This window comes from Capsella rubella, unplaced genomic scaffold, assembly GCF_000375325.1.
Source record: "Capsella rubella cultivar Monte Gargano unplaced genomic scaffold, Caprub1_0 scaffold_6, whole genome shotgun sequence".
Classification (NCBI taxonomy): domain Eukaryota; kingdom Viridiplantae; phylum Streptophyta; class Magnoliopsida; order Brassicales; family Brassicaceae; genus Capsella; species Capsella rubella.
In genome coordinates, this window is record NW_006238918.1 from 6,864,425 (window position 1) to 6,890,385 (window position 25,961).

General features: G+C 39.7%; 5 protein-coding genes across 12 annotated transcripts; 2 read left to right on the forward strand and 3 right to left on the reverse strand.

Annotated features, from left to right (window-relative positions):
- Positions 1–242: 242 nt before the first annotated feature.
- On the reverse strand, positions 243–1,862 carry LOC17882837 (40S ribosomal protein S8-1). Its single transcript, XM_006286499.2, has 5 exons — positions 1,789–1,862; positions 1,588–1,660; positions 901–1,237; positions 617–792; positions 243–518 (listed from the first exon to the last, which is right to left on the reverse strand). The coding sequence occupies exons 1-5, from the start codon at positions 1,790–1,792 to the stop codon at positions 443–445; spliced, it is 666 nt and encodes a 221-aa protein (XP_006286561.1). The 5' UTR covers positions 1,793–1,862; the 3' UTR covers positions 243–442.
- A 428-nt stretch (positions 1,863–2,290) lies between these two features.
- Positions 2,291–5,870, reverse strand: LOC17881895 (translocase of chloroplast 90, chloroplastic). Of its 4 annotated transcripts, none has more exons than XM_023779979.1 (3): positions 5,766–5,870; positions 5,123–5,468; positions 2,291–4,715 (listed from the first exon to the last, which is right to left on the reverse strand). In XM_023779979.1, the coding sequence occupies exons 2-3, from the start codon at positions 5,232–5,234 to the stop codon at positions 2,467–2,469; spliced, it is 2,361 nt and encodes a 786-aa protein (XP_023635747.1). In that variant the 5' UTR covers positions 5,235–5,468; positions 5,766–5,870; the 3' UTR covers positions 2,291–2,466. The 4 variants fall into 4 exon arrangements, with proteins under 4 accessions (XP_023635747.1, XP_023635746.1, XP_006287101.1 ...); XM_023779978.1 differs by having other exon boundaries at positions 5,123–5,264; positions 5,766–5,852; XM_006287039.2 differs by having other exon boundaries at positions 5,123–5,236; positions 5,766–5,849.
- Positions 5,871–6,093: 223 nt separating this feature from the next.
- LOC17881361 (U-box domain-containing protein 51) lies at positions 6,094–8,933 on the forward strand. 2 transcript variants are annotated; one of them, XM_006289324.2, is made up of 5 exons: positions 6,094–6,785; positions 7,232–7,574; positions 7,658–7,779; positions 7,868–8,065; positions 8,147–8,933. In XM_006289324.2, exons 2-5 carry the CDS (start codon positions 7,296–7,298, stop codon positions 8,787–8,789), a joined length of 1,242 nt encoding a protein of 413 aa, XP_006289386.1. In that variant the 5' UTR covers positions 6,094–6,785; positions 7,232–7,295; the 3' UTR covers positions 8,790–8,933. The 2 variants fall into 2 exon arrangements, with proteins under 2 accessions (XP_006289386.1, XP_023635748.1); XM_023779980.1 differs by having other exon boundaries at positions 6,096–6,199; positions 6,543–7,574.
- A 237-nt stretch (positions 8,934–9,170) lies between these two features.
- Positions 9,171–19,468, reverse strand: LOC17881171 (dicer-like protein 4). Of its 4 annotated transcripts, none has more exons than XM_023780422.1 (25): positions 18,857–19,468; positions 18,386–18,563; positions 18,169–18,279; positions 17,875–18,015; positions 17,712–17,784; positions 17,398–17,462; positions 16,840–16,983; positions 16,626–16,760; positions 16,050–16,179; positions 15,728–15,824; positions 14,954–15,146; positions 14,605–14,765; positions 14,307–14,513; positions 13,922–14,193; positions 13,568–13,839; positions 13,062–13,498; positions 12,744–12,844; positions 12,452–12,663; positions 12,152–12,361; positions 11,440–11,904; positions 11,086–11,358; positions 10,306–10,635; positions 9,907–10,168; positions 9,698–9,812; positions 9,171–9,604 (listed from the first exon to the last, which is right to left on the reverse strand). In XM_023780422.1, the coding sequence occupies exons 1-25, from the start codon at positions 19,264–19,266 to the stop codon at positions 9,454–9,456; spliced, it is 5,145 nt and encodes a 1,714-aa protein (XP_023636190.1). In that variant the 5' UTR covers positions 19,267–19,468; the 3' UTR covers positions 9,171–9,453. The 4 variants fall into 4 exon arrangements, with proteins under 4 accessions (XP_023636190.1, XP_023636188.1, XP_023636189.1 ...); XM_023780420.1 differs by having other exon boundaries at positions 13,568–13,845; XM_023780421.1 differs by having other exon boundaries at positions 12,452–12,657; positions 13,568–13,845; positions 18,857–19,467.
- Positions 19,469–21,990: 2,522 nt separating this feature from the next.
- LOC111829910 lies at positions 21,991–24,722 on the forward strand. The gene is made up of 8 exons (XM_023779955.1): positions 21,991–22,644; positions 22,949–23,339; positions 23,399–23,595; positions 23,678–23,764; positions 23,854–23,898; positions 23,981–24,112; positions 24,193–24,333; positions 24,708–24,722. The coding sequence occupies exons 1-8, from the start codon at positions 21,991–21,993 to the stop codon at positions 24,720–24,722; spliced, it is 1,662 nt and encodes a 553-aa protein (XP_023635723.1).
- Positions 24,723–25,961: the final 1,239 nt, after the last annotated feature.

The following is a 25,961-nucleotide window of genomic DNA, read 5'->3' on the forward strand; positions in this document are numbered from 1 at the left end:
ATAATAGATCACTGGGCCTAAATTGGAATAGATTGTCTTAGCCCATTTGGCTACATATCTTGGATGTTTATTACTTCTCTTCCAACAGCACAGTACGAAGTTCCGAATTCTATAGTACATGCTGGTATCATATTTCGACAGATGGACTTGGGTAAACAGATTGGACAAGATATAAACCGCTTATGAACAGACAAGTTTGAATCACAAATAAACAGTGTCAGTCTAACATCTAAACAATAGAGAACATAATCATCAGTAATATTATAAAATAAATCAAAAAGATCAGTGACAAAACCATTGTAATTGTACCATAATAACTGATGGGGAGTTTATGGAAAATACCACGACAAGCTAATCCAAAAACATAGTTTCTTAGACAAATGAAACTGAAAATCTTAAAACATGTTGCACGAGAAAAGCTGTAAGGCAAAGAAAAGAGAATCTAAGCAGCAACTTTGCCCTTCTTCTTCTGGATCTTCTTCATGTAGAACTCCAACTCTTTACCTTCCAAGATGTATCTGCACATAGTTTGAAAGAAAAGAGACACATCAACAAAACATATTCAAGGCGAGGATTCAACATAATACAATGGGTTAAAAAGGCACATGATTAGTACCCATCAGCACGTCCACACTGGCCAGGCCTTGATGAGATACAAGCCAACAAACGTCCACTTGCAAATTGGTCCTCAATGTGTGAATCAAGGGTGCGAGTTTCTTGACGACCTTCAATCTTTCTCTGGACGTGGTTGCTCTTCTTGGTTTCCTCAGGAGCCGCTACCTCTTCTTTGTCCTATATAGTAAACAGTATATCATAAGTTCCATATTATTACCACAAATATACGACTGACTAAAACATGAAAATACTCAAGCAAACGAATCAAATTGACAATAGTCTCACCTCTCCTTCCTTCTTAGTGGAAGTAGCAGCATTCTTCTTCTTACGGCCAACCTCAACACCATAGTGCTGGAGGTACCACTGCTTGAAAGGAGCGGCATCAACCTGGACAATAGCACTCTTGACAAGTGTTTTAGTACGTACAAGCTCATTGTTGGAGGCATTGTAGACAACGTCAAGGACTCTGGTCTTGCGGGTAACTGCTTCACTTCCCCAAGCGTAGTTACCAGTATCAAGTCTCAACGCACGCCACTTAACATTTCCACCACGAACTCGGATTCTTCTGACCGTCTTGTTACTTGAGAGCTTGGTGTTGGCAGGCTGCCTTCCCATCTCGTACCTTCACAAAACCAAAACATAAAAAAAAAACTTTATAAACCAGTTGTATAACACCAATCAAAGATTGTTAATCATGAATCAGTGACACCAGAAATGTGAGAAACAAAGCAGACAACGTTAAAACACAACCAGCTTATGAAGGACCGCATACTATGATCTTGCGAAATATATAATTCCAGTAAACTACAGTTTCTGATTATACTAAAGGCAAAACATTCGAATTTAACAGATCGACAACATCGACTAACTCTTAAACGTTAACAAAAATGGAGATTCGAAAACTAACATAAGACGAGAGGAGCAGAAAATAAATCGAGAGGGATCTGAGAAATGATAAAATGTAAGACTCACTTTCGCTTCTTCCTCCATTGCTTCTGCTTGCCTCCAGTGGCACGCCTCTTGTGGATGGAGTCACGAGAAATACCTAAGTAAAATCAGGTTTCATACGTCAGACTCTTTCATCAATACATTCAATAGAATAGCAATCACTAAGAAACAAGATCGAAGGAGCGGAGAAATCGAATTGAGAGAGTAGAGAGAGATCGTTCGTACCCATTGTCGCCTATTAGGGTTTCTCCAACAAAGTTTAGCTGCGCGGTGTTGAGTGAAGAGATGAGCTCTTAAATATATAGTGTGTATAAACCCTAGTATCCCTCTGAGGCCTATTATCATCTGGCCCATTTTTTATTACTTGGGCCCTTCATAGTTGAAATGCCCAATTATTTAGTGCAAGTTTTTTCTTCTTTCCTTTTTTTTCTGGACAAGTGACAAAACAAGCGAGCGAAACGAACAAAATATAAAACTTCGTAAAGATGTAAATTAAAAATCTATACTCTTATTAATGAAAGTCAAATAAAGATCAATTTTTCTTAATTATGCTATTTTGACTACTAATTTAATTTTAAAACATGTTGTTAGTTTCGTGGTGATTCATCATTATCTTTAGTTCTTTACCATCCTCTAGGCCTCTCTACTTCTTCTGATAAACAAATGACTAATATCGTCTTGCATCATATTAGAGAGCCAAAATATGTTCCAAGTTCTAACAACGACATAAACCAAACGAGACTCTTGCACATCAATTATCAACAAGACAAGTGTATAACATATAACAATTGAAGGAGATGTGCATGTTCTATCTTACATCTCTTACATCGGTTATCTTTTCATAAGTGTCCAAAATATACTTTCTTTACCTAATTTAGAGAGAAACCAGGAAACGAAGAAAACTCACGACTCTTCTTCTTCATTTTCCTTTGTCATTTCACTCTTCCTACGCCGTAGTAAAGCCTTGAACATCGTTAACGCTGATATCAAAGCAATCTCCCAGTGCTCAGAGCTGTTGAGTTTTACGTGTATCTTCCCCATTTTCCTATTGTTCATGTTTATATTGACGTCTATGTTCGTGCCCCGGGCTGGCCTAAGCTGAGTCTGTAAACCCCAGTTCAACACCAGCTCCTGGTTGAAAGACAGAGCCGTCATTGTCAAACCGATTTGCTCATTTCTGACCGGGTAATCTCTCCCTCTGATACAAGCTTCCAAGCTCCCACCGTGTGCTGTTTGCCCTGAACCCCTCATCTGACCTGCATTCACAGTTAACTTCACCCTCTTCCCAACCAATAAGGTATCCTCAAGCTTTCCTCCCAGATAGTATTTCCCACCAAAAGATGTCAAACCAAATCCGAGGTCAGTCGTGTTGTGCTTAAATGTTTGAAGCTTTGTACCGCCCTGAAACGAGTACACCAGATCTTCTCCTGATGATTGAAGGTCAACAGCTACAGAGAACGCCTGCTCTCCAGATCTTCGAGTATAACCTGCATTAGTCTCTGATTGGATAGTGAAATGATGCTTGTCTCTGCTCACCTGTCCTGTAGCTGAAGCAAACAGTTTCTTTTCTATTTTTGCAGCCGTCTCAATATTTATTCCATCAAATCCCACATCACGATCCCAACCTTGTGGATCATATACAGGTCTCACGAGCCACTGATCACCTGCTGCAACGCATCGATATCTGTGAGCCGGAAAATCCGAATCAAAACTATCTGGACCTGCCATGTCAGGCAGTGGAACAGCTGCTTGGTCGTTCTGTTCAGTGTCATTGGGATTTTCCTCTTCAGTTAGCTTTTCATCCCGTCGTCTACGGAATTCTTCCTTCAATTGTTTCTTCAGATAAAGGGTTTCTCTGTAATCAAGCTCATCGAGATAATCTTTCTTCTGAGTTTTTGACAACTTCTCAAACCGGGATTTCCCAAGGATACGGATTGTAGGCAACTGATCATACTCATCTTCTTCCTCTACGTCTGAATTCAGAAGCTCGTCTATCTCTTTCTCTGCTTCATCTACACCTGATGATAAGCGACGGCGCAGAAAAATTGAAAGTAGATGAGGAAGGGAAGCTGTTCGGGTACTACTTGGCTGTCCCAGGCCACTGCCGTCACGAAACCTTAGTAGAGACTGGACATCTCCAAGAACTTTGGTACAAACGCACAAAAACATAAACTGAGGCTTCCATACCAATCCATTTGGAAGAACATACTCACCCGCAAGATTTTTTTTACAGCTCAAATGATTCTCTACTAACAGCACAGGGTTTTCTAGTTTTGTATCAGATACAGCCTGATGAATATAATGCTGAACCACATCCATGCGCTGGCCCACATATGACTCGTAGTTCATAGATTGTCCATTACGTCCTTCAGTAGGAGTTGAACAATGTGTCATTACAAGTATAGTATTTAACCATATAGCTGCACCCAAGATTTCAGTTATAAGCTGCAAGAGGGAGAAATCACTGTATCGTATGTCAATCATATCAAGGCGGTCCAAGTAAAGAACTACATCAGGTGGACGCTTCTTAACGTATCTCTTGATAGAGAGCAGAATCTTTCGGTTTTTTCTTGTGCTAGAAGATGACAGTGGGTGAAAACCAGGGGTATCAATAAAGGTTACATTAACTCCATTAACAGTTCCCATAACCTCTTCTATGCGATCTGTGGCCGGTCTGAAAGCATCAGTTTCACTTTTGGGCTGACCAAAAATGGAGTTTATGGTTGCACTCTTGCCAACACCTGTTTTCCCCAAGACAAGAATTCGAAGTGAGAAATCCAATTCCGGTATGCCAGACGATTCTTGCTCCCTCGCTAGTGCTTTGGCCCTATCTTGCCTGAGTTTTACTGTTTTCAGTTCAGATTCCTCAGCTCGTATCAGCATCGCAAGGTGTACCCGATATAAAACCTTGGATACTAGAATATTATTCTGTGACTGCCCAAACCTTTGAACAAGGCGAAAGAACTGTACTTGGAGGTCACCAATCTTTGCCAGTGGATTATGTTTCTTTCCGTTAAGATCAATACTTGACTGGTACAGGCTTTCAAGTGGAATTTGTTGCTGAGAGAGAGGAGGCGGAGTCTCTACATCAGCAGTGGTTGAACATGGAGTTTCCGAGCGTGTCACCGGTTCTGGCACAGCAGGTTCTTGAGCTAAAAATAAAAGTGAAAGTTATTAGTCAAAAAAAACATGAAAAACCAGCAGGAATCAAAACTTTTGAGAAGGATTAAATATACAACCTAAATAAATAGTGCCAGCAGTTGTATCAAGTATCAGAAAGCAAAGTCTAAATCATTATTTTAAAGCAGTGGACATAGCAACAAAATCTACTGAAGCACTTCAGACCGAATAAGTAAACCGCAGAAAATGCCTTTTTGCTACTAGAAGGAAAAAACTGCAACTGGCATAACGAGGATATGGTCATAAAGCACAAGAAGAGGTAACAGATCCACACCCATCTCATAATGTTGTTCTCATTGTAATGAGCCGCATCACTCCTCGTTCAGGAGACAAAAATAAAAAAAAAGAAGAGAATGAGGAAAGAGGAGAGAGATCATACACTGATTATCCTGTTCTTGCCGGTCACGGAAAAAAGGGTCACTTCCCAAAAGTGGTCTAGAGGATGCCATTGAGTTGGATAGAGCAAAAACCCAGTCTTTGAAGCCTTTCATGACTACCTTCCCAGCAGAGACAACAAGGCGCTATTAAAGAAATGCCATAAATCGTCTCAGCTATAAGTGGCGGAACATATTCAATTGCTAAGATGAATTGCAAGAATTTTAAAGTTGCATAGGGAAATATAACGCCATCGCCTTCAATGCATCTCTATGAACGAGCTGACAAAGGAATCCAATTTCAACAAGTTCCATGTTCTATAACTGAGAGCTCATTGTAACCCAATAAACCTAAGATTCGCAATCAGTAAGTATATTTGAGTATTTGACCCAAAAAGAGAACTAAGCAAAACACATTTGAAACTAAAGAAATTGAACGAGCATAAAAAAGAAAAACCAAAATTGCAATTGGAAAAGTAGACTCAGACAAAAATAGAGATGAAAATCCCAACGGATAAGAAGAAGAGAATGAGAACCTCTCCACCGCACAATATACCGACTAAAGAAAACAATACATAAAATTGTGAAAACCCCAGGAAAATAAATAAATTTCGATTGAGTGAAAGAAATAGAGAAAGAGAAGGATACCTCTGGTTTGTGAGGAGAAGACGATGGAGGGGAGAGAGAGAGAGAGAGGATCGAGGTAAGACAAAGGGTAGGTTGAAGATAACGAAGAAGATGCCCAGATGTTGTTTTTGTCTTCGTTTCTTGCGTGCGGACTTATGTGCAAACCCAGACCTGTCGCTACAGCTCAAACCGATAAAAAAATTGGAACTTTTTAACCAAAAGTTCGGTTTAAATTCAGCTATAGCTCTGCTGAATCAATATTAACCAAACTGAACCGAACCGAACCCAAACCGTCATGACTAAAAATTGACAGACCCTTTGTGGCGGAGGAAGTCTCTAAGCTTCGATCACCGGAGAAGACCAATGGCGTCGCTTGTTGCTCCTTTAATTCACCATTTTCCGTGGATTCGCCAACCGTTACCGTATCTCACATTGGATGGTGTATGTCTCTCCAGGTTTGTGCTTTGGGGCTATAGGCCAAAAGCTAGAGGATATTCAATTCATTGGTTAAAAAATCCAATTTTGTGAATGTGGTTGCACAATAAGTGGAAGCTGATAGGAGATTTCGCTTGGATAAAGAAGAAAAGGTGTAGGCTTTATCCTTGAATACATGATGTATGAGCTTCTTTCCATATGACATTATAGGATAGAACTTGCTGCTTTGCTGAAGATGGGTTTGCTCTGTGTTTATCCATGGGGAAACTCGGCCAGCTCTTTACGGCTCAATTTATTGTTCTCGAGCATAGAGATAAATGTGCTTGGCATTGTCATATATGATACTTTTGTGACTTTGGACAGATTGAGTTTGCTTATTTATGGCTGCCTTAAGATTGAGAAATCCAGAATCAGGATCAAGGAAGAAGGGAGAAGAACCTGTGCTGTTGAGTTTGGTTTTATAGTTTGATTTTAAGGTGAAAATTTTCGCAGCGATAGATGAAAAGATCTTTCTGTTGTCCTAACTGATCCATTCTGGAATATGGTTGATCACGTCTTAGTTCTTGGCAATGCAAAAAAAAAAAGAAATCTTTTTTACAGTTTAAGGTGAGAAAATTCACATCCCAACCAAATTTGCATATATAGTAAGTAATATGATTTAATATCTTCATATCATCATCAGTTCCAGCAAATCTGTTTTCAACACGGGCAGGGAAATTTTGACTGTTTCTAGTTTTCATGATCTTGTTTGAAACATACTGCTGGTGCCTGGTGGATTTATGTTTCAATAACAGTTTTTGGGAGGCGTGGAGTTAGTTTTGTCCCTGCGTTAACTCTGGTTGATAACAGTTCTATTTTTAGCTAGGTTCCGTTCTTCTCCTAAAGTGGAATTGCTTTGGTTATTTATTAATTTATTTCTCTAAGCCTCTTTTCTAAGTCTTTGTAAACCTAGTTTTGGCTCAATACAGATTCCTTTGAGTTCCTGGTAAATAGATGTTTCATTTTTTTCTCCATAAACCACCCACTGACATGTTCATTTGATAAAAATTTAGGTGTCGAGTGAGGTCTTTAATTAGTACAATATACTTTGTCCATATAAAATTCTCTTGAGTGGCAATGATCTCGAATGTGAGAGAAAATTCTGAGAGAAATGAAGCAAGGGAAGGGCCTATAGCTATTGCAATTGACAGCGATAAAACGAGCTGCCAAGCACTTAAATGGGCTGTGGACCGTTATATACCCCGAGACGGGACAGTTAAACTCGTTCATGTCATCCAAAGATCTGCTCTGAATGCGAATGGGTCTCACACAGATGATGAGTCATCTGAAAGACAAAACAATGGTAAACGAAGTACTAACTTTCTTCCATTGCGCTGTCTTTGTATGCGAAGAAATGTAAGTATGAGGTCTGTTTTATTTGCTTTTTTTCTTTTTTTTTTACCTGTCTTGTCGCGTCTCTGATTAATGTCTCTATTTAGATTCAAAGCGAAGTTGTTTTGCTGGAAGATCAGGATGTGGCGAAAGCATTGATCGAATATATTAGCCAGAATTGTATTTCCACATTCTTGCTAGGTGCCTCATTGAAAAAGAGCATTACCAGGTCAGAAACTAGTATTGCTACATCTCTCTCTGAAATCAATACCCAAAAATCTTTTACTGAGATTCTCTGAAATGGTTTTGATTTGAAGGCTGTTCAAGGCTGATGACATTCCAAGTAATGTGATGAGATGGGCTCCAGACTTCTGCACTGTATTAGTCATATCAAAGGGAAGACTATCAAGTGTACGGTCAGCCACTCGGCCTTTACCTCAGGCCTTGCCATCTCCTTCTTCAGGGACTGCACCATTGTCACCGTGCAGCAACACCGATGAGGCTCCTTCGGAGATGTAATCTATTTTTAAACTGTTACATCATGTCTGTTTATGCCCAGAGATTACATTAATTCTTGAATTGATTGGCTCTCACAGGTCATTGTCAAGAGAAGATGACGTTTTCTTTGAGGAGTTTTCATCGCTTGATCGAGATTCTAGTGTGAACTATAGCAGGATCAGTACAGACAGTTCGGGTCTCTCTTTCTATAAGAAACTTGCAACTCCATACATGTTGGAAATTCCTAGATTTTCTGGTCTGTATGATGAGAAATCAAACTGTTCGGTCTATCTTAATAGTCCTTCTGATGAAAATAAAGGTGCGTTAGTTTCCCCACTATCGCCAGTCGATGATGCCGAGTCTGAGATGAGAAGGCTGAAGAAAGAGCTGAAGGAAACAATGAACATGTACCACAGCGCCTGCAAAGAAGCTCTTATGGAAAAAGAGAGAGCAACAGAGCTTGAGATGTGGAAAAAGAAAGCAGAGTTAAGACTTCAATTGGCTGAAGAAACAGCAACAATGGCTATCATGGAGATGGAGAAGACGAAACTGAAAGTACAGCAAAGAGTGGAGGCAGAGACAAAGGCGGTGAGAGGGAGAAGGAGTGATGACAGACAGATGGTGTTGGATGCTCTTGGAGACTCTCATTTTGAGGTTAAACATGAGAGCTTGCTCCATATTTTAGTTGTACTTTTATTATTCTACGTCTATTTCGCACTAAAAAAATTCTCTTTCTTGTGATTAGAGTTGGGTGATAAAGTTTCTCTTCTGAGCCAGGAGATATATGTCTCTCATCTGGTCCAGGAGAAGTTGCTCATTCATTCTCTCTCTCTAGTCTCTTGTATAGATCAATTAAATTTCCTTTGATTCTTCTTCACAATTTTACTCTTGCTAGCAAATTATTGCCTAAAAATGTCGCTCTTTCTTTGTTGATAAACACGTTTCCCCTTTCTCCTTCTGAAACCATTCTAAGTTTTCACCGCTTCTCAACATTCTCATTTGCGTTTTTTTGTCCCAATTGCTTGTTCTTTTTTACTACGTAAGACCAGTTACCTGTTAGTTCATTAATGGTAGAGTTAAGATCACATTAGATACAATTTGACGCATGAGGGATGAGATGAGTAAACAATTTTTTGGGCACCTATCCCGGTGTCAAGCATCCCAGAAATATATACTTTATATTCCGAAGAGGGGTCAAAGAAAACCTTAGCCTCGAAGCTCTTGGCTCCAAGACCAATGGTATTGGTTGGTCTAGGTTTAGAACCTGTAATCTCCTTCATACATATTTTTCTCTCTTTCGGATATTGTATGTGTTTTATCATATATGCTAATATTTAGTTCTAAGACAATTATATATGCCTACGCTAACCTCTCTTTCTAACCAAACTATAGCCACTCGAGATCATCAGCAAAGGAATCCAGAATGCTTGAGGCACCATATAGCAGCTTGGGCAGCGTGCTCTGCTGCACCTTTCTTTGTTGGTCTAGCATCACCATAACACTCCAGTGTCATATTAGGGGCATCTTCAACTTCCAGGATTACCTTGTAGGCAAATCTGTAACACACACATACACACAATCAATGACATGAAACCCAATGACGGACATATTTTTTCTAATCAAATTAGTAGTTTGACCGATTTACTCACGATTTCAGGTGGCCTGGTCCTTCCTCCTCACAACATTCGAATTTAGGTGGCTTCCAACAGTTAGCAGCACATGTTTCAAGCAAGAGGGATTTTGCGGTTTTGGTGATTGGTCCACCTGTTGAGTTTTAGTACAAGAATCAGTAATTCAGGATATATACTGCGCCAAAATTACTGTCTCCTAATAAATACACAAGAATCAATCCACATACCTGCTTCCCTGATGGTCTGTTGAGGAAGTCTGTTTTCTGTTTTAGATGGTTCCTGAGGGATACCTCGCCTGATGATGTATGAGCTGCTTATTTCACTATTCTCGCCAAAAATTTCTTGGAGTTTTAGGTTTTCAACGTCCAGCCCATCAAGATCCACAACATTTATAGGCTCTTCATTGTAGCCAATTAATTTAGCTTCATTTCGGATGCTATTCTTCAGAACATCTTCCAATGGATTGGATGTTGTTATGTGCTCATGTGCCTGCAGATGAATTACACAAAGAAGTTCTTAAAATTACGAGTTACATAAAGAACACTACGAGCTCAAGATATATATACATCACATCAACTCAAGAAACTCGTTGCACAGCAGTTTCTTTGATTCTTAAGAAAAATTACCTTCAGATATGTAATCATCAGCTGTGCAGCCTTTATTGTGCTATCTCTTTTGTTCCGACCAGTTGCAGAAGCTGTAAGGCAACAACCTTTCTTGGTCATTTTTAATTCAACAGAAAAAGCACCAACCTTCTTCGTCACTAATATTTCCCGATCCCACTTGTAAAACTGGCAAAGTTCAATCAGTTCCTTTACAGGACTAATCTGCAGGTTAGACAAGTTTTTGACTGGATCTAGAAATGATGATAGCACCATAGTCCAGACACGATTTAAGTTGAACCCACAATCAAGGAAAAAAGCCCCCAAACAGGATTCTACCAAGTCACCAAGAACCTGCATAAAATTATAATAACTATATTAGTTCTTTCACAACTATAGCCATGTATGTTTTTATATAATTAAGATATTAACTGACGGAAAAACTTAAATAATGAGATGGGCATAGGTCTCTTCAATTCACCATCTCATGAAGGAAAAAAATTAAGGAAGAAAGCTAACGGAGATAGTTTGAGATTCTCAAAATGTAAGTCAGATATTATTAGGGAAACTCATCATAGTTTCCTTACCTGGCTCAAAAATTGGCATATTTGGTAATGATGGAAAGTAAATAAAATGTACATATCTCCATAGACTATCACGCAATTCTTTTAGCATAATCACAAAACAATCTCTGAAAATTACTGTAGCGTATAACGTATTAAACAAATCCACCATAAACATACTTAAGTACCAAATAAAAGCGTTAAAATGTCGTCTGCGTGTGAAAGGAAGTTCGAAACACACCTTTGGGCATCTTGGACCTTCAGATGGTCCACTTGCCGATGTTGACGCTGCCAGGAAATTGGTATAATCATTTATAGCTTCATGGAGATAAATGGACTCGCAAAATAGAAATCTCTTTAGCGAAAAATTGACAGCAACATTTGCTAGCGCCTTATTATTTACGGAAAGCGATCTTAGATCGGTCAATTGGCCAGGTTTCAGTGTCGGGAAAACTGTGAAAAAATAGGACGTCATCAAGTAGTCCAGAACAGCATCCCCAAGAAACTCCAATCTCTGCAGACGCCCAATTAGAGAATTTGGTTACATAAATGGATCTTATAGAGAGAAATGAAAAATAAGGAAATAAAAAATTACCTGGTAGCAGCCTCCTCCATGCTTGTTGTAAGATGGATGAATAAAGGCTTGTACAAGTAGACCTTTGTGGAGGAACGTATAGTTAAGCTGGTTTTCAAGGGCTTCCAAATTATTGCGAGTAGTGAGTGGCATGTAGCGCCTGCTTGCAACACAAGCATCTTGTACTTGCGAGGATACAAAATCAACATTTATACCAATCCACCTAAGAAATTTCACGGCACCTTTGAAGCCACTGTCAACTAAGAAAGCTCCCACAAGAGCCTCAACCACATCAGCAATTGTTTTCTTGTACAAAAAATGATGGCCTTTGCTGCATCTGATTTCACCAGTATTTGACTCCGAAAGCCCAGGACCCTTATTCAAGGAATGGACCTCTTTTACCATTACCTCGTCACAGGTTACTCTGCATGGATGGCCAAATGCAAAGAACTGAGTAGGATCAAATGCTTGATCCCGGATGTAGACCTGGAAAAAAGTACAAGGTGAATAATATCCAAAATAACTAGATTACTAAATCAGTACCTTTTAGTTTGCCTCTATCTATAAGAATTATTTTTTGAAATATGTAACTGCGAATATATCAAATGTATGGAGGCAAGGGTTCTGACGGCGCTTTACGAACATGATCAGTATTTTCATGGTTCGTAGCAATCAGCTCAAACAAGATTTAAAATGTACCAGCAATCAAAGCATTTATAAAAATTCTGTGAACCTGCAAATTCCTCTTGATTGCAAGCCTACACAAGTTGGAATTGTTAACAATGTTAGAGCGTCTCCGAGTCAACTCTCCTTCATCAAACCTATCATGGTGTAGAAAAAGGTGTCGGCTAACGGCAAATTTGAGGAATGCATCACCAAGCACCTCAAGCCTTTCAAGAGATAAGCGCTCATGACATTTCTCTGTTGTGAGCGCCTCGAGTACCTATACCAACTCACTTGGTCAGTAAAGTATCAAACATTAACAAGTTTTATGAAAATCAAGCAAATGGTTTATCAAGTGAAATGAGATTACTCTGTGACCAGAAACTTCAGCTATCTCAGGGATCGAAGCGGACAGCACATGTTTCAGTTCAATAGCCACGAGTAAATTCTCGATACGATGCATGATTGACGGTAGCAATGATAACGAGCTTCCGAGGTCTTTCGAAAATCCTTTTATCTTTAACTGTGAAAGCTCAGCAGGAATCTCTATGAAGTATTCCGCAAGTTCTTGTGGTTCTGTTCCTGACAATGTGAGAATGTTATGTGTGTATGTACGTGCGCAAGAAAATTGTGATATGCAAAAATCAGTTAAGAAAATCTACCCAAATTCTTCTGCATTCGGTTGTGAAGCAGGTTCCTAACATGACAAACTGGTTTCACACGCAAGAGTGGCTGTAGAGGATGCTTGAGTTCCACGCCATACCTAATTTACGCATGAAAATGAGAAGGTTCGTAAACTCAGATAATCATATAATCATAAGGCTAAAAGTTCCAACCAATTGTATATGGATTGTCATACTGCTCTGTAGAAAAGGACAAATAACATTATAACAAACAAAAGCTAAAGAGAAACGTGAAAGAAAAAAAGCAGAATACATGTCCCCATCGAACAATCTGAATAATAGAAGTTTAGTGCTTACAATTTATATGTGCTCTCCACATGGCTTCTGGTGCTTGATTCCTTAACAGGACTGAAACCATTTCTTCCATGGCAGATATCAGCAACAAAGTAAAATTGTTTATTGTGTGTAGTAAAAACCAAGCTGTTCTTCACATCATCAATATTCCAGCAGCCATTTGCGAGCTTCAAATGAGATCCCGTAGGAGGAACTATATTTTCCACTAACACAGATGGAGTCTTAAAGATTGGTGATGACAAGCATCTATTGATAGTCACCCAATCTACAGATATATGACTTTCTGCATCCTGCAGACTGATTGGAAGAAGAAGGTAGAAGGTAGATTTGCATGTTCTAGAAGAGTATTGCAGTTCTAAGGGAACAAATTCCGGAATGAGCTCCTGCCGTTCAAAAAGAACTTTTAGGGCAACCTCCTGAAAAAGCTCCGCTAACCTTATCTGCATAGACATAATCAAATAAGATAAGTTCATTCTAGTTTCATTTCAATCTAATAAAAAGCTCAATACCTCATCGTTGTCAAATGTGGTGACTCCTGCTGGAAAAATCTTTACACTTACAGATCTTTGATGAGCAAGGTGAAGATCAAAACCCATAGTCTCAGCCTCAACGGGAAGAGGTGACTTCATGAAAAAACCAAACTTTCTGTAGATCCTATCTGCGGGATGAGGCACAAACCTTATGTAGTAAGAATGAAGATTGACACAACTTGTTGAAGGATCCCACTTTTGTTTAAACAAGCCAGGAACAAGCATCTCATACAGTTCACCTCGTGAACAGCCTTCACCTAGCAGGAAATAAATTAGATGTCGTTATACAACGAGTATAAACAACTTAGATTTATCACTGAACCATTCATGCACCTTCAACGTTATTAAAGTCAAAGTCATCATCTGAAAATTCGTCCTCAATTTCATCCTTTGAATCTGGCAACAGAAAATCGTTAAGTACACCCAAGTTGTGCAACTCATACACAGCCTTTAGACAAGCATCCTTTTTCGCAGCTTCAGTCGAAGGTAGTAGTGAACTGAAGACTTCACTTATAGGAGCATTAGCAGGTAAAATTATGCGACAGATAGTTCCACCAAATTCGTCACCAGGCTTGAATTGAAACTCTGGTTTTGGCTGAAAAAACCTGAGGGGAAAAAATGCAGCAAATGGAGATTCAGTTATGACAGGAACAAGTTCCCAATTACTGTGCAAGGTGAATCTCTATAAAAAGCACCAACGGAAAATTGGAAGTCTTACTCATCATGTGGAAGCCTAGAACAATATTTATAGAGAAGAGAGATGCTACTTCCACCACTGATACAAGCTCCTGTCTCATGAACTCTGTATAACTCCTCATCAAGTATAGGACAAATTTCCTCTGACGTTCTGGAAGTAATTTCCAGATTCATTCTATTTTCATTTACTTTAAAATTTTCAATAAGATCCATCTCTTTCTCGTTTCCACTGATTTAGGAAAGGAAAATCAGTGTTAAACGCATAGGAAGGGAAAGCGGACTCTTACTTATGGCCTTGTCAGTTTCTTATTCCTACATACCTGTCCACTAAAAATGCATATTCAGACTGAGGCATTCGAGCACGGCCCCTGGACTGTATGAAGCTGGTAACAGTCTCTGGTAAATCGTAACGGATCACGAGACAACATGTCTGAATATCAAGGCCTTCTTCACCAACTTTAGTGGCAACCAGTAAATTGAGCTGGAACATGAAAAGGAGCCTATAGAAGTTAGCTGGGACTTGGAAGTGGCTTGACGAATGATCCTAGATAATAAATTGTTTATCCAAATGGTTGTTTGCATGTTTCTTTTTCTAGATAATATATATCATGTGTGTAGGCTATAGTAAAGATACCCAATACTAACTACAGGTTTAAAACTGAGTATCACCTCTTTAGATTGGAACCGTTTAAGTATTGTTTCCATACTCTTCCTTGACATGCTCTTAAGTCCAGAACTAATTCCAACAAGGAAATCAGACTTCCAAGACCGCAGCAGTTCCAACTTGTTCAGTATGCATGACAACGTTCTTGCAGTCACAATCCGATTGACAAATATTATACACTTCATGTGTGGCTCTAGCCTGAAAAAAAAATAAAAAAATGGATGTTTACTGAAATAACATTGGCTTCTCTTCCATAATGCACTCATGAGCATAAAAATTGAACAATATAGTGAGAAGCAATCAAGATTTCACAGGACTCAGTGCACAATAACAACTACCATGTTCATATAGAAATACCCAATGTCTTTTTCATGGTGAATTAGGAGCTGGAAGTAGTTTACTAGAAAAGCCATCAGCTGGAAGTTGTTTACTCAGAAAAGGCCATACTCTGACTTTTGAACTGAGATCTATCGATGGTCGGAAATTTCTTGTGTATCTATAAAGCTTCATCACTAAGTTCTCAGTCGTATATAAAGGAAAAAACAAATTAAAAAAAGTAAAGGTGAAAGACAGGACTAGACTTTCTTACATAAGTAAGTTTGTCATCTTTCACACAAATGTTAACAATTAGAAAACTCATATTCAGTATTGGGTTTTGGTTATGTGGCCACTCTAAAAAGCTAAGAAACAGTTCATTCATTTCTTTACTTTTCACATGCTTTATGGAATATTCAGAACAAAAGCATTCTAAGACTCTGTCACCTCTCTCAAGTACCAACCTGAATACCGAAAGGATTTCAATCAATTGAACTAGCTTTCTAGAGAATAATGGTTCCTTCAACGCCGCTAAGCTGAGGACTTCAGATGCATTCTCATCTACAACCACAATTAAAAACATATAATGAGGCAATCAATGGATTGTGTAATAGGGCATTCACATTAAAATAATAAATACAGTGAATACAGTAGATATTTTAAAAGTTGCAACTCTACAAAAAGATAAGCAGTAAAAATTGTTTCGGTTTCTACCATAGCCATATTTGAAAAAATTTCATGTCATAGAAAAAAATAATACTCACTATGGTACTATGTCCATCTTACCTTCAGCAACACCAGAGGAGAGGACCTCAGCAGCCAGAGAAAGATAAGTATCACATATCTTTAACTTATGCTTCTCTCCCACATGATCTTCTTGTTCATTATGGTCACTATTCAATTGGATTTTAGCAGCCTCCAACAAAAGAAGAGAATAAACATTAGCACGCTAATGATTGCATTAAGATATGTATGACTAAAACAAGAAACAACATAGAGAGATTCAATTTCGCAAGACGAGGTTAGATGACCGTTCAGATAATAAAATCAAAAATGCACGGAACCTTACTGACAAATTTTCTCTAGGAATTTTTTATACAGCTATTCAGCAAGCATCTAACAGGAGCCCTTATTTCTTTCCACTCTTTCCATATCGTACTCTTAGGGAATTCTATGCCAGTCATATTCTTTGACTTTGATCTAGTACACTACTAATGCAAAAGTTGAATAATTGGAATTATGATTATTACTGTACCCTAAAACATTGAAGAAACCAGGAAATACAAGTAATCAATACATCTGTAATCAAAAACTGAAACCCTAATATCAAATCTATAAATCGTTTCAGTATGAAATGTCTACCTGTATTGCTCCCCAGAGGCCAAGATTCATCAGAGTGTATATAAGATTATCATGAGTTCTTTTGAGAAGCCTTTTCATATTTAGGAGGCTTTTTGTTTGATGGGTATCAATCTGCAGCTTAAGTGATGCTAAGCACTGTTCATATCAAGAAGACATATCAGTTCATATATCAAGGAACAGTGAGCCAAAAGAATTATGAGACACATTAGACAACCCGCTGTTTGATGTCCTCCAGCAAGTTTTCGTATCTGATGGTCGATTGAGATGCATCACTCATAGCGGACCGATAATAATATACTTTGACTAAAGGAGATGAAACAAAACCATCCAGCTGGACATTGCTTTCTACTGAATAAACCTTTCAGAACACGGAGACAAAGAGGGAAATATTAGAATATGTTTGGAAAGACCAACTGAATGTAAGAACATTAGTGTGAACTAAGCTATGAGAAAGATAATTCTACTTTTAACTTACAATAAATGATTAGTTTGGTTACCATAAGCTTGGGACGCAAATACCCAAAATAAAAGATTCAAGCATTAGCAAAGTGCTATTTCTACTTTGGTATGACCCTATTAGACAGAGAGTGTAATAGGGTTCAACATAAAGAAGTTGGTATCAATCATTTCTAGCTAGCAAAGATATCTTGCATACTTAAATACCAAAATGCAAATTAGAATTTCCAATCCTAAGGTAAAGAGTTGTGCTTTAAGTTCATCTGCCAACACCGACCTCCCAGTGAAAATACGGAATTTCAGAACCAGCAAATACCTTGGCATTGAGCAAATTTTCAAGGCTATTTATGCTTTTCGATAAATTCTCCGATTGAAAAGACCCTGAAAAGTAGATAGAGCTGTTAAAAGGTGGACCATGTATAGAGCGAGATGATCATAAGTAGCAGGTATTATAAGGATCAAGAGATACCTCACAATCAAAAGAAAAAGAACAAAAGCAATTCAATGCAGAAGCTACTTTTGTCGACTATATTATTTCTAAGGGAATGATTTAGACCCTCTCATAATAAAAAAAAATTGGACAGTAATGGGCTTGTAATCCGGAGTCAACATTAGAGAAATGGGGCCTACCTTTGCCAACAACTGGAGATGCAGTCATTCCAAATATTCGAGGCTGTAGTAAACTTTCTGATTTATAAAAAACCTGCATTTGCATCAAAGTGGAGCAACTAAAAGATGATTCTATGTGAAAAATGTTTCAGAAATCAGATACCAATAATGTGAAGGAAGATACCTTCATGATTTCTGCATAAGGATGGTTGCTTTGTTGTTGAGCATGATGACACTCATCAAATATTAGAAGCGAGATAGACTCCATCCTGATGAAACAGTGCTGTAAGTTATGCAGCAATATTTGTGGAGTCATTACAAGAACCTGCAGGAAACATTCAGGGCCAATAACAACAGAATTGAAAGATGATCGCATATGTCAAAGCAATGTTTCCCACATAAATGTGAAATGGAAAAAATAATCAACTTAATGAGACTTATATAGGCTAAAAATAGAAGGTAGAAAAAAGGAAATCACCTCATTCTCTGAAATCTCTCTCTCCCAGTCAGAGTGGCTCTTCACAATCCTCTTGCCTCCACAATGTACTGCAACTTTGAAGTTGATAGTGTCTGATATGACCTTAGCTTGCTGTAAACAACAACAAACTCAAGAAAGTGAGAACTTGAAGAAAGAAACTAATCAATCCGCAGTAATGAGCTCCAGTAAACACCAATCAAAATGAAAAACCTCTGACCTGTTCGACCAAAGCCACGGTAGGAGCAAGAAAAATACAAACACTTTTCTTAGGACGAAGAACCAAGTGACCGAGCTCATATATAAGCATCACAGCAATGTGAGTCTTCCCACAACCTGTTCCCAAGTAAACAATAATGTTCTCATCCATCGCTTTCTTACACAGCTCCAGCTGATACCTTCATAAAGCAAAGAGAAATCATTAAGCCCCACCAGAAAAAGAAGTTCAACACAATCAACAACGATGTATCCGATCATTCCCTAAACATAAGACAATCCAGCCATCCGATAAACTTATACAAAAACTGCAGCTGCAACAGATACAAAAAAACAGAGTCGATAGAAAGAAAAAAAAACACAGCCCAGATAGAGACGAACATCATCCGTACAGAATCGTGTAAGCAAGCAAAGAAATGCAAGCTCCGAAAGGTGTTGGGAAAAGAAAAGGAAAAGAAAAATCGAAAAATCAAACCTCCTGGCGATTTTCCTAGGGTCTTTCTCCATCTTCGCGGAGGGATCATCCGTACAAGCACCAGGCGCGGAGAACAAAGAGGAAGAAGAAGAAGAAAAGGAAGAGAAAGATGAAGAAGAAGAGAGGTGAATGTCGGAAGAAGCATCGGCGTCACAGTCGGGTGAGCCAAAATCGCCGGCGATTTCACCGTACGGCATGGTCAAAGCAGGAAGAAAGTTGTGAGTGGCAGCAGCAGCAGTAGCAGTGAGAATTGGGTGTTTTTGGTTTGCCTCCTCAGCGAAGTAATTTCCACGCTGCTTTTTAGCTTTTTTGTTTTTGTTTTTTATTTGACCCTTTTTTTGCTCTCTGTCTCGCTTCCCCAAAAGCTTCGAGGGAGTGGTCGTCAAGCTCAAGTCAACAGCTTCACTCATAATTCACGATCACACGTCTCCCCTCTCTCCACCTTAAGCTGCTGCTGATTCTATGACTAATTACTCCTTGATTTTTTCCCCAATCTAAAAAGTTATTAAAGTGGTTTTGTATTTATAAACGTGAGAATAAAATCCCTTGTTTTTCAAGTCACTTATTTTCTTTAACTTTTGTCATTGTCTTTTTCTTTTTGACAAAGTTAAAATGTCAATTAAAGGAGTGAAGTTTAGCCTCCCCCATATACATCAAAGCTATGAAAAACCAAATAAACCAAAACGACTAGAGATCGTGTAATCGGGTTCTACTAGAAACAACAACAAAGCTCATAAAGAGACTGACGGATTAGGGTGAAACATGAAGAGGAAGCATTGTTTCCAGAGCCAAACAGTCAGCAAAAACAGAACGGAAAGAGTGTTAAGAAACAATCTATCGCTTTTGCTCTAAGCAGAACAATCTCGACGACAATGCTTGCTATTACAATACCATTAAACACAAGTAAAGTATTTGGGAGAAAGATAAGCTTTTAAAAGAGAAATGAGGACTATAAAAGTCACCATAAGAACTATAAAACCCCCGTTGAACTAACAAATATGGAACGATATATGAAAAAGAATAAATATCTCTTTCAAGCTGCCACAAAATAGCAGCCAATTCGAAATATGATCTACATATTGCAGTATAGGTTCCCACTAAGACGATAAGGGTGCCACAAAAGAGCATAAATGTGGATCCAAAAACATCCAAAGCCATACAAAAGGTAAAGACTAGACTCGAATTTCACAAAGCCAGAACCACACTCTTAACGACTATCCAATAACTTCCCAAAGTAAAAGAAACATAAGGGCGAAAAAAAAAGAAGAATACCTAAAAGAACGAGAAACGGGAGTGTTTATGGTGAATGACCAATTTAAAAAGATTTGGCAAATTATTTTCTTTTTACAAGTAATATTTTGCTATTGGTGACCACTTCTTAAGAAAACAAAAAAAAAACATATCATTTCCTATTTCTATTTTATTCTCTAAATATTTACTAGAAGTCATGATGATTATTCAAAATCGACACCAAATAAATATTTCTCAATCTTTTCCTTTTTGTGATGAACCATCTAACAAAATTGTTTCTCATCAAAGTGGAAGAGAAACAAAAATGGAAAAACCTTACATTCGTTTTTTATTATTAAATAATTTAGTTTTGGTTTTATTATAAAAAATTCAATTATAATAGAAAGTTCATAGTTTCATGATATATCAACACTATAATTATTTGAGAAAATTGTCTTCTATGCCATGTACAGTGAAAAATCTTCTGCAGACTGCCATTTCGAGAAGTGTCTTCTCCCGCCTACCACAAAGGCTTGGTAAAAAGACCAATCTAACCCTGGCCGAATTCGCTGCTCTGCCTCGCTCCTCTTCGACGACAGGACAGAAAGGTGCGTCTTCCCCATGCGACCGTTCACTTGCTATACCCACGAAACTGAATTTTCATTTATCACAAAACATCATTAACTGATGGACAAACAACTAACTTTATCCAAATTCTTCTCCAGGAAAATCTCTTCTCGTTTGGATCCGATTCAAACCGCTGAACCCATGGAAACTGAAGACCCTCCGATTACTTCACCCCCGTCGACGATGTCGATAGCGACCGAGCCGACAGATGTGCCGGACCAGCATCACGAGATCCCCACATCTGCTCACACTGGCTTCGAAGACAGACTCCTCGCCGAAGACAGAAACCCCGTCCACGATGTCGATAGCGAAGATGACATCGCGCCCGAGGAGACAGGGGTGAAGAACCAAAGGCTCCCGGTAGGCCGTCTCGAAGTTGGCAGCCCCGAAACACCCGGCGCGACTTGCGAGGCGGTACATCAGAGCTCGACCATCCCCGAACCGACTGCCGACGCCGTACATCCGATCTCTGGCGACTCCGCTGAAACCCTAAAACCCCCGGTTGAAGACGCCGTTAGACACGAGAGACCTAGAATCCCCGTGGACGTTTCCAATTCTGCCCGGAGAAGGTATGGTTGTCGTGCAGGACAATTTTTTTTTTTCTATCAATAATAACCTTTCTATTAAATACTGGTAATTTTGCTCATGAATAGATCTTCTCTTCGCTCGGCATCACCAAATAAACATCCGCCGGTTGTCCATCTCCAGTCTAAAGGGTAAGTTTTCGCCGGATAGACAAAATTTTGTCTACTACCCCCGTAGTTTTCCTTTCTGGTTTCGTCTATTTGTACTAAATCGCCTACAATTTTAATCCAATTGTAGACCCCCGGCAAGAGAAATTGTCCTTGGTCTCAAAGCGGCCTCCCGGCCAGTGGACATCCCAAGACCCTTAAGGTAGTTTGAGTATAAGATATGTTTTTGCGTGCCCAGAATGCTTATTGTTGTTAACACGATTCCTGTTGGTGAATAGAAACACGCCGGTGGACAACACTGAAGCAGTAGACAGCCCAACAGACGAATCCATTGAAATGTCCATGCTTCCACCCCGGCTATTTGCTACCAATCGGTACCCTGCAGGAGGGCGCATTAATTCATATTCCAGGCCTGAATATCTTATAGACATCGTTGACGTTTTGCACGGGTCTTTGTAGTTTGAGTGGCTGAAGCAGTCATCTTTCGGTGGTCTATTGAAGCTCCCTATTCGGAGAAGTTCCCTATCTGGAAAGCTTGTACACCAAGTTCTTTGTCGTTCGCTGGTCACCGATAAACGTCACGAGATGTGGTTTGTATATGGAGGACATCCCATACGATTTTCCATGAGAGGGTTTGCCATTTTAACAGGGCTTAACTGCAACCCATACCCGCCGGAACAGGAGATCGAGAAGATGCAAACGCCACGGCGCAAGGATGAAACGTATTGGACAAAACTGTTTGGTCCTCATAGCTCTATGAGTATTCGGGACATTGTAGATTGGTTGAAGCGGGACAAAAGGTTGCCTAAGCCTAAAAGAATGGATGGTCAGAAGAGACTAAGACTTGCACTCCTTGTCATAGTTGAGGGTATCCTTGTCTGCGACTCCTCCAACGTAAGAGCCTCGAGGAAGGTCGTTCAGATGCTTGAAGACATCAATTCCTTTGACAGCTTCCCCTGGGGTCGTCTATCATTCGAGCGGACAATGGTTACTGTATCTGTGGGTTCTGTCAACAAATCCGCTGATGAACTTGCACAGAAACTTATGCAATCCCACACTGCTACCCATGGCTTCACACTAGCCATCCAGTTGCTCATACTCCAAGCCGTCCCTCTGCTCCAGAACTATCTCCTAGGGCCCGATGATTCTGAGACATTCGCTTTCCGATCTGTTTCCCAACTCACTATGTGCAAGACGTTCCATAATTCAACAATCCTTGAGACGGAGCTGGACGAAAAGGTTAGTTGCCCATTCTTTGTTCTTATATGTTGCATATTTAGTGGCCAGTTATCTGATAGACAGGATTAGATTTAGTTGTCCATTCTTTGTTCTTATATGTTGCATATTTAGTGGCCAGTTCGCTGGTAGACATGATTAGATAGACATTTCTATTTCATGGATGGACAAATTAGACTCGGCAATAGACAAGATAATCTGGTGATAGGCATGTATGAAACATCGCTAGTAGGCTTAACGAGGAAGATGCGGACAACATATTAAGTTTTTTGCCCACGTTTGACATTGCTCTATCTTCCTTTTCCAGCTCCAAGTTGAATCTATATTAAAAATGGACCACACCCTTGAGTTAGGCACCATTACATGGGGTGACGAGGTGGAAGATGAACGAGTTGATTTTCTTTGCGAGGTTATAAAAGACGGCCACATCTTCAAGGCTGAGTCCTGGCATGGAGGTTTCAGTAATCTCCCATCGATGGTTAAGTCTGCGGCTGCCAACGTTAAGAGAGAGCCTGGCGCAGCCACTGCTCCCAACCAGAAGAAGCCCGCTCCAACTAAACGCAAGGCCAAGAGTGGGAAGACCACCCCACCTGTGGACGATGAACCGCCTATCAATGGACCCGTTCCAACACTCACAGCACAGGAGCTTCTTGATGAAATAGATCGGAGGAACCATGAGCACACTGCAAAAATTGAGCGTATATTTTCATCGATGATATTATTGGGAAGTTGTCTGGTAAAGCACCTGCCAATACAGATGCTAATTTATTGGATGAGATTAACAAGTCAGCATGGCCTGGCTACGGCCCTGACATTGTCGACATCCTCCGGAGCATTAATGGAGAAGCTGTTGAGAAGAGAGACGTCGACATGGGGGGTAGCACAGCCCCAGAGGACGAGAATGCTGTCCACAACACTGACTCACCCACCGAAGTCGATGACGGACCAGTTCAGGTTAATCCTATTTGGTTGTCCACTAACTTTCTGCTTGTTCCATTTTTATAGTAGGTATTAAATATTTTCGATGATATATAAGGTATCTGTAGAGGAACCAGATTCCAAGGATGACGGGCAGGAAGACATTATTAATTGTTCACAACCCCACACCACCGGATCTGAAGAGGTATTGGTAGACAAGTATTATTGTGTATTGATAGACAAGCTGGGAATTAGCCACTGCCTATAACTATGTTGTGTTTTCTAATATTGTAGGTCACGGCATCTTCCAATGAAGTCTCTTCAGACAATTCGGACCAGGTAGGTCGTCAAATTCCTTAAGATCTAATTGTTATCCACCTTCCTTGTTAGTCATTTCATCTATATTTTTTACCTTTTATAGGGAGACGACGACGTGCCCGGTAATCCACGAGCGCAGGAGGACAAGAATGCAAACCTTGTCTCAGATGGAAACCCAGTGGACGACAGTCCTGTCCACCGCCCTGCATCCATAAACCCTGGATTACTTGTTCAGGTCAATCCAACCTTCTTGCCCACAATTGGTTTGTTTGTTGAACAATAAACAGGTATTAACTCTTATCGATGATATAGCAGGTCTCTGTTGCGGAAGAAGACTCCAAGGACGGCGGAGAGGAAAATACCAGCGAAGATTCTTCAGACAACTTAGGAGATGAACAGGACGTCGAAGAGGAGATAGACGACGCTGTAGTAGAGGTGGACCTAACTGACCCCAAGGTAACTTAATTGTCCACCAAGCCCTATATAAGGTTTTGTCCCCTCGGTTTGTCATTTTTTGTTTTGTACACTGGACGCAGCACTTCAAGAGAGAAGAAAGGCCTCTAAAAAAAGGAGAAACCCTATTGTAGACCAAGTCCTAACCCCCCTGCCACCTAAGAGACGGAGGAGGGGGCCGAAAAGGTATGGCCAGTCTTCGCAGAAGAAAAAGGTGTCGGATGTAGCTGACTCCTCCGACGATGGGTTGTACAACCCTTTCAGAGGTGTTAAACCACAGTTGTGGGATAAGTTTCTGGCGAAGCTGGCTGGACACAATAAAAAGTAAGTAAATGAACAGCTTTAATTTTGTTATACGAGTTCAAAATACATGACAGCCTGACATGGCGTGATAACCCAGAGTTTGATGAAAAACAGGGACTACATCATAGATGGCCACGCTGTTAGCAATTCCTTTTTTGAAGAAGTATACACCCCATCAAAGTGGGTCGGGACTCCTGTAAGTTGGAACACAATTTTGTCAATAAACTTTTTCTGTTTAAGTAGACAAGTTTATGCAATCACTTTTGTTGATAGACGTGTTCTTATACATAAGTCTATTGGTGACCAGTTTTCACAGACAAGGTGTTTATTTATGCAGCATATGGAAGCAATGCTCAACACCGTGTGGAAGCGATATGGTGAACATTTCCGGGAGAGAAGGATTGCTGTCCTGGACACATGGTTCCCCAACATGATCTGCGATGAATTTCCTCGCTTCCAGAGAGCGATAAAGAATGGGCTAAAATTTCGGTGGAACATCATTATCAGGAAATATGTCCGCGGCTTTGTAGACAACCGCCCGTCCAACCTTGCTTGGTTCGCTGATGTTGACACAGTATACATGCCAATGAATTGGGGTAAATCGCATTGGGTTGCGTTGGCCATTCGTCTCAGGGACGGTCTCATCTTAATACTTGACCCGCTAATTGTTGACAGCGACGACACTAAGGTGGAAAGCCTTATGAAGCCCATGGTAGAGCTGCTACCACACATTCTCCTAGACCTGGTCGAAAAAAAAGACATTGACTGCCCTCTACCAACTGTCTTCCAATTCAAGAGGCTATCGAAAGTGTATCAGAACGACAGAACCGGGGACTGTGGACCTCTCGCCGTGAAGTTTATCGAGATACACGCTAATGGATACAAACCAGACCACGCCATAAACGAGGACACTGTTGATATGATTAGGAGGAGATTCGCGGTTGATATCTTCGAAGACTGTGTCGTTTCTTTGACCGCTTAAACCTTTCAGACTCTTTTGTTTCTTTCCCTTCTTAAAATGTTTCCCTCCCTTAAACTTTATTCTGATACTGATTTCTGCTTTTTAACATGGTCTCATTAGTTGCCCATCATTGTTATCCCTCCCTTATACTTTAAAATGTTTGCTGATACTGAATTCTGCTTTGTAACATTTTCTCGGTAGTTGTCCATCATTGTTATGTCCATCGTAGCTGAAACAATCCCACACTGTCCAATACATATTAATGGGTGTATAGAGAGTCCATCATGTTAATATGTCCATCAAATTCTGCGCATTTCATCACAATCGTCCGTCCAAATCTTAATATGTCCATCACATTATGCGAACA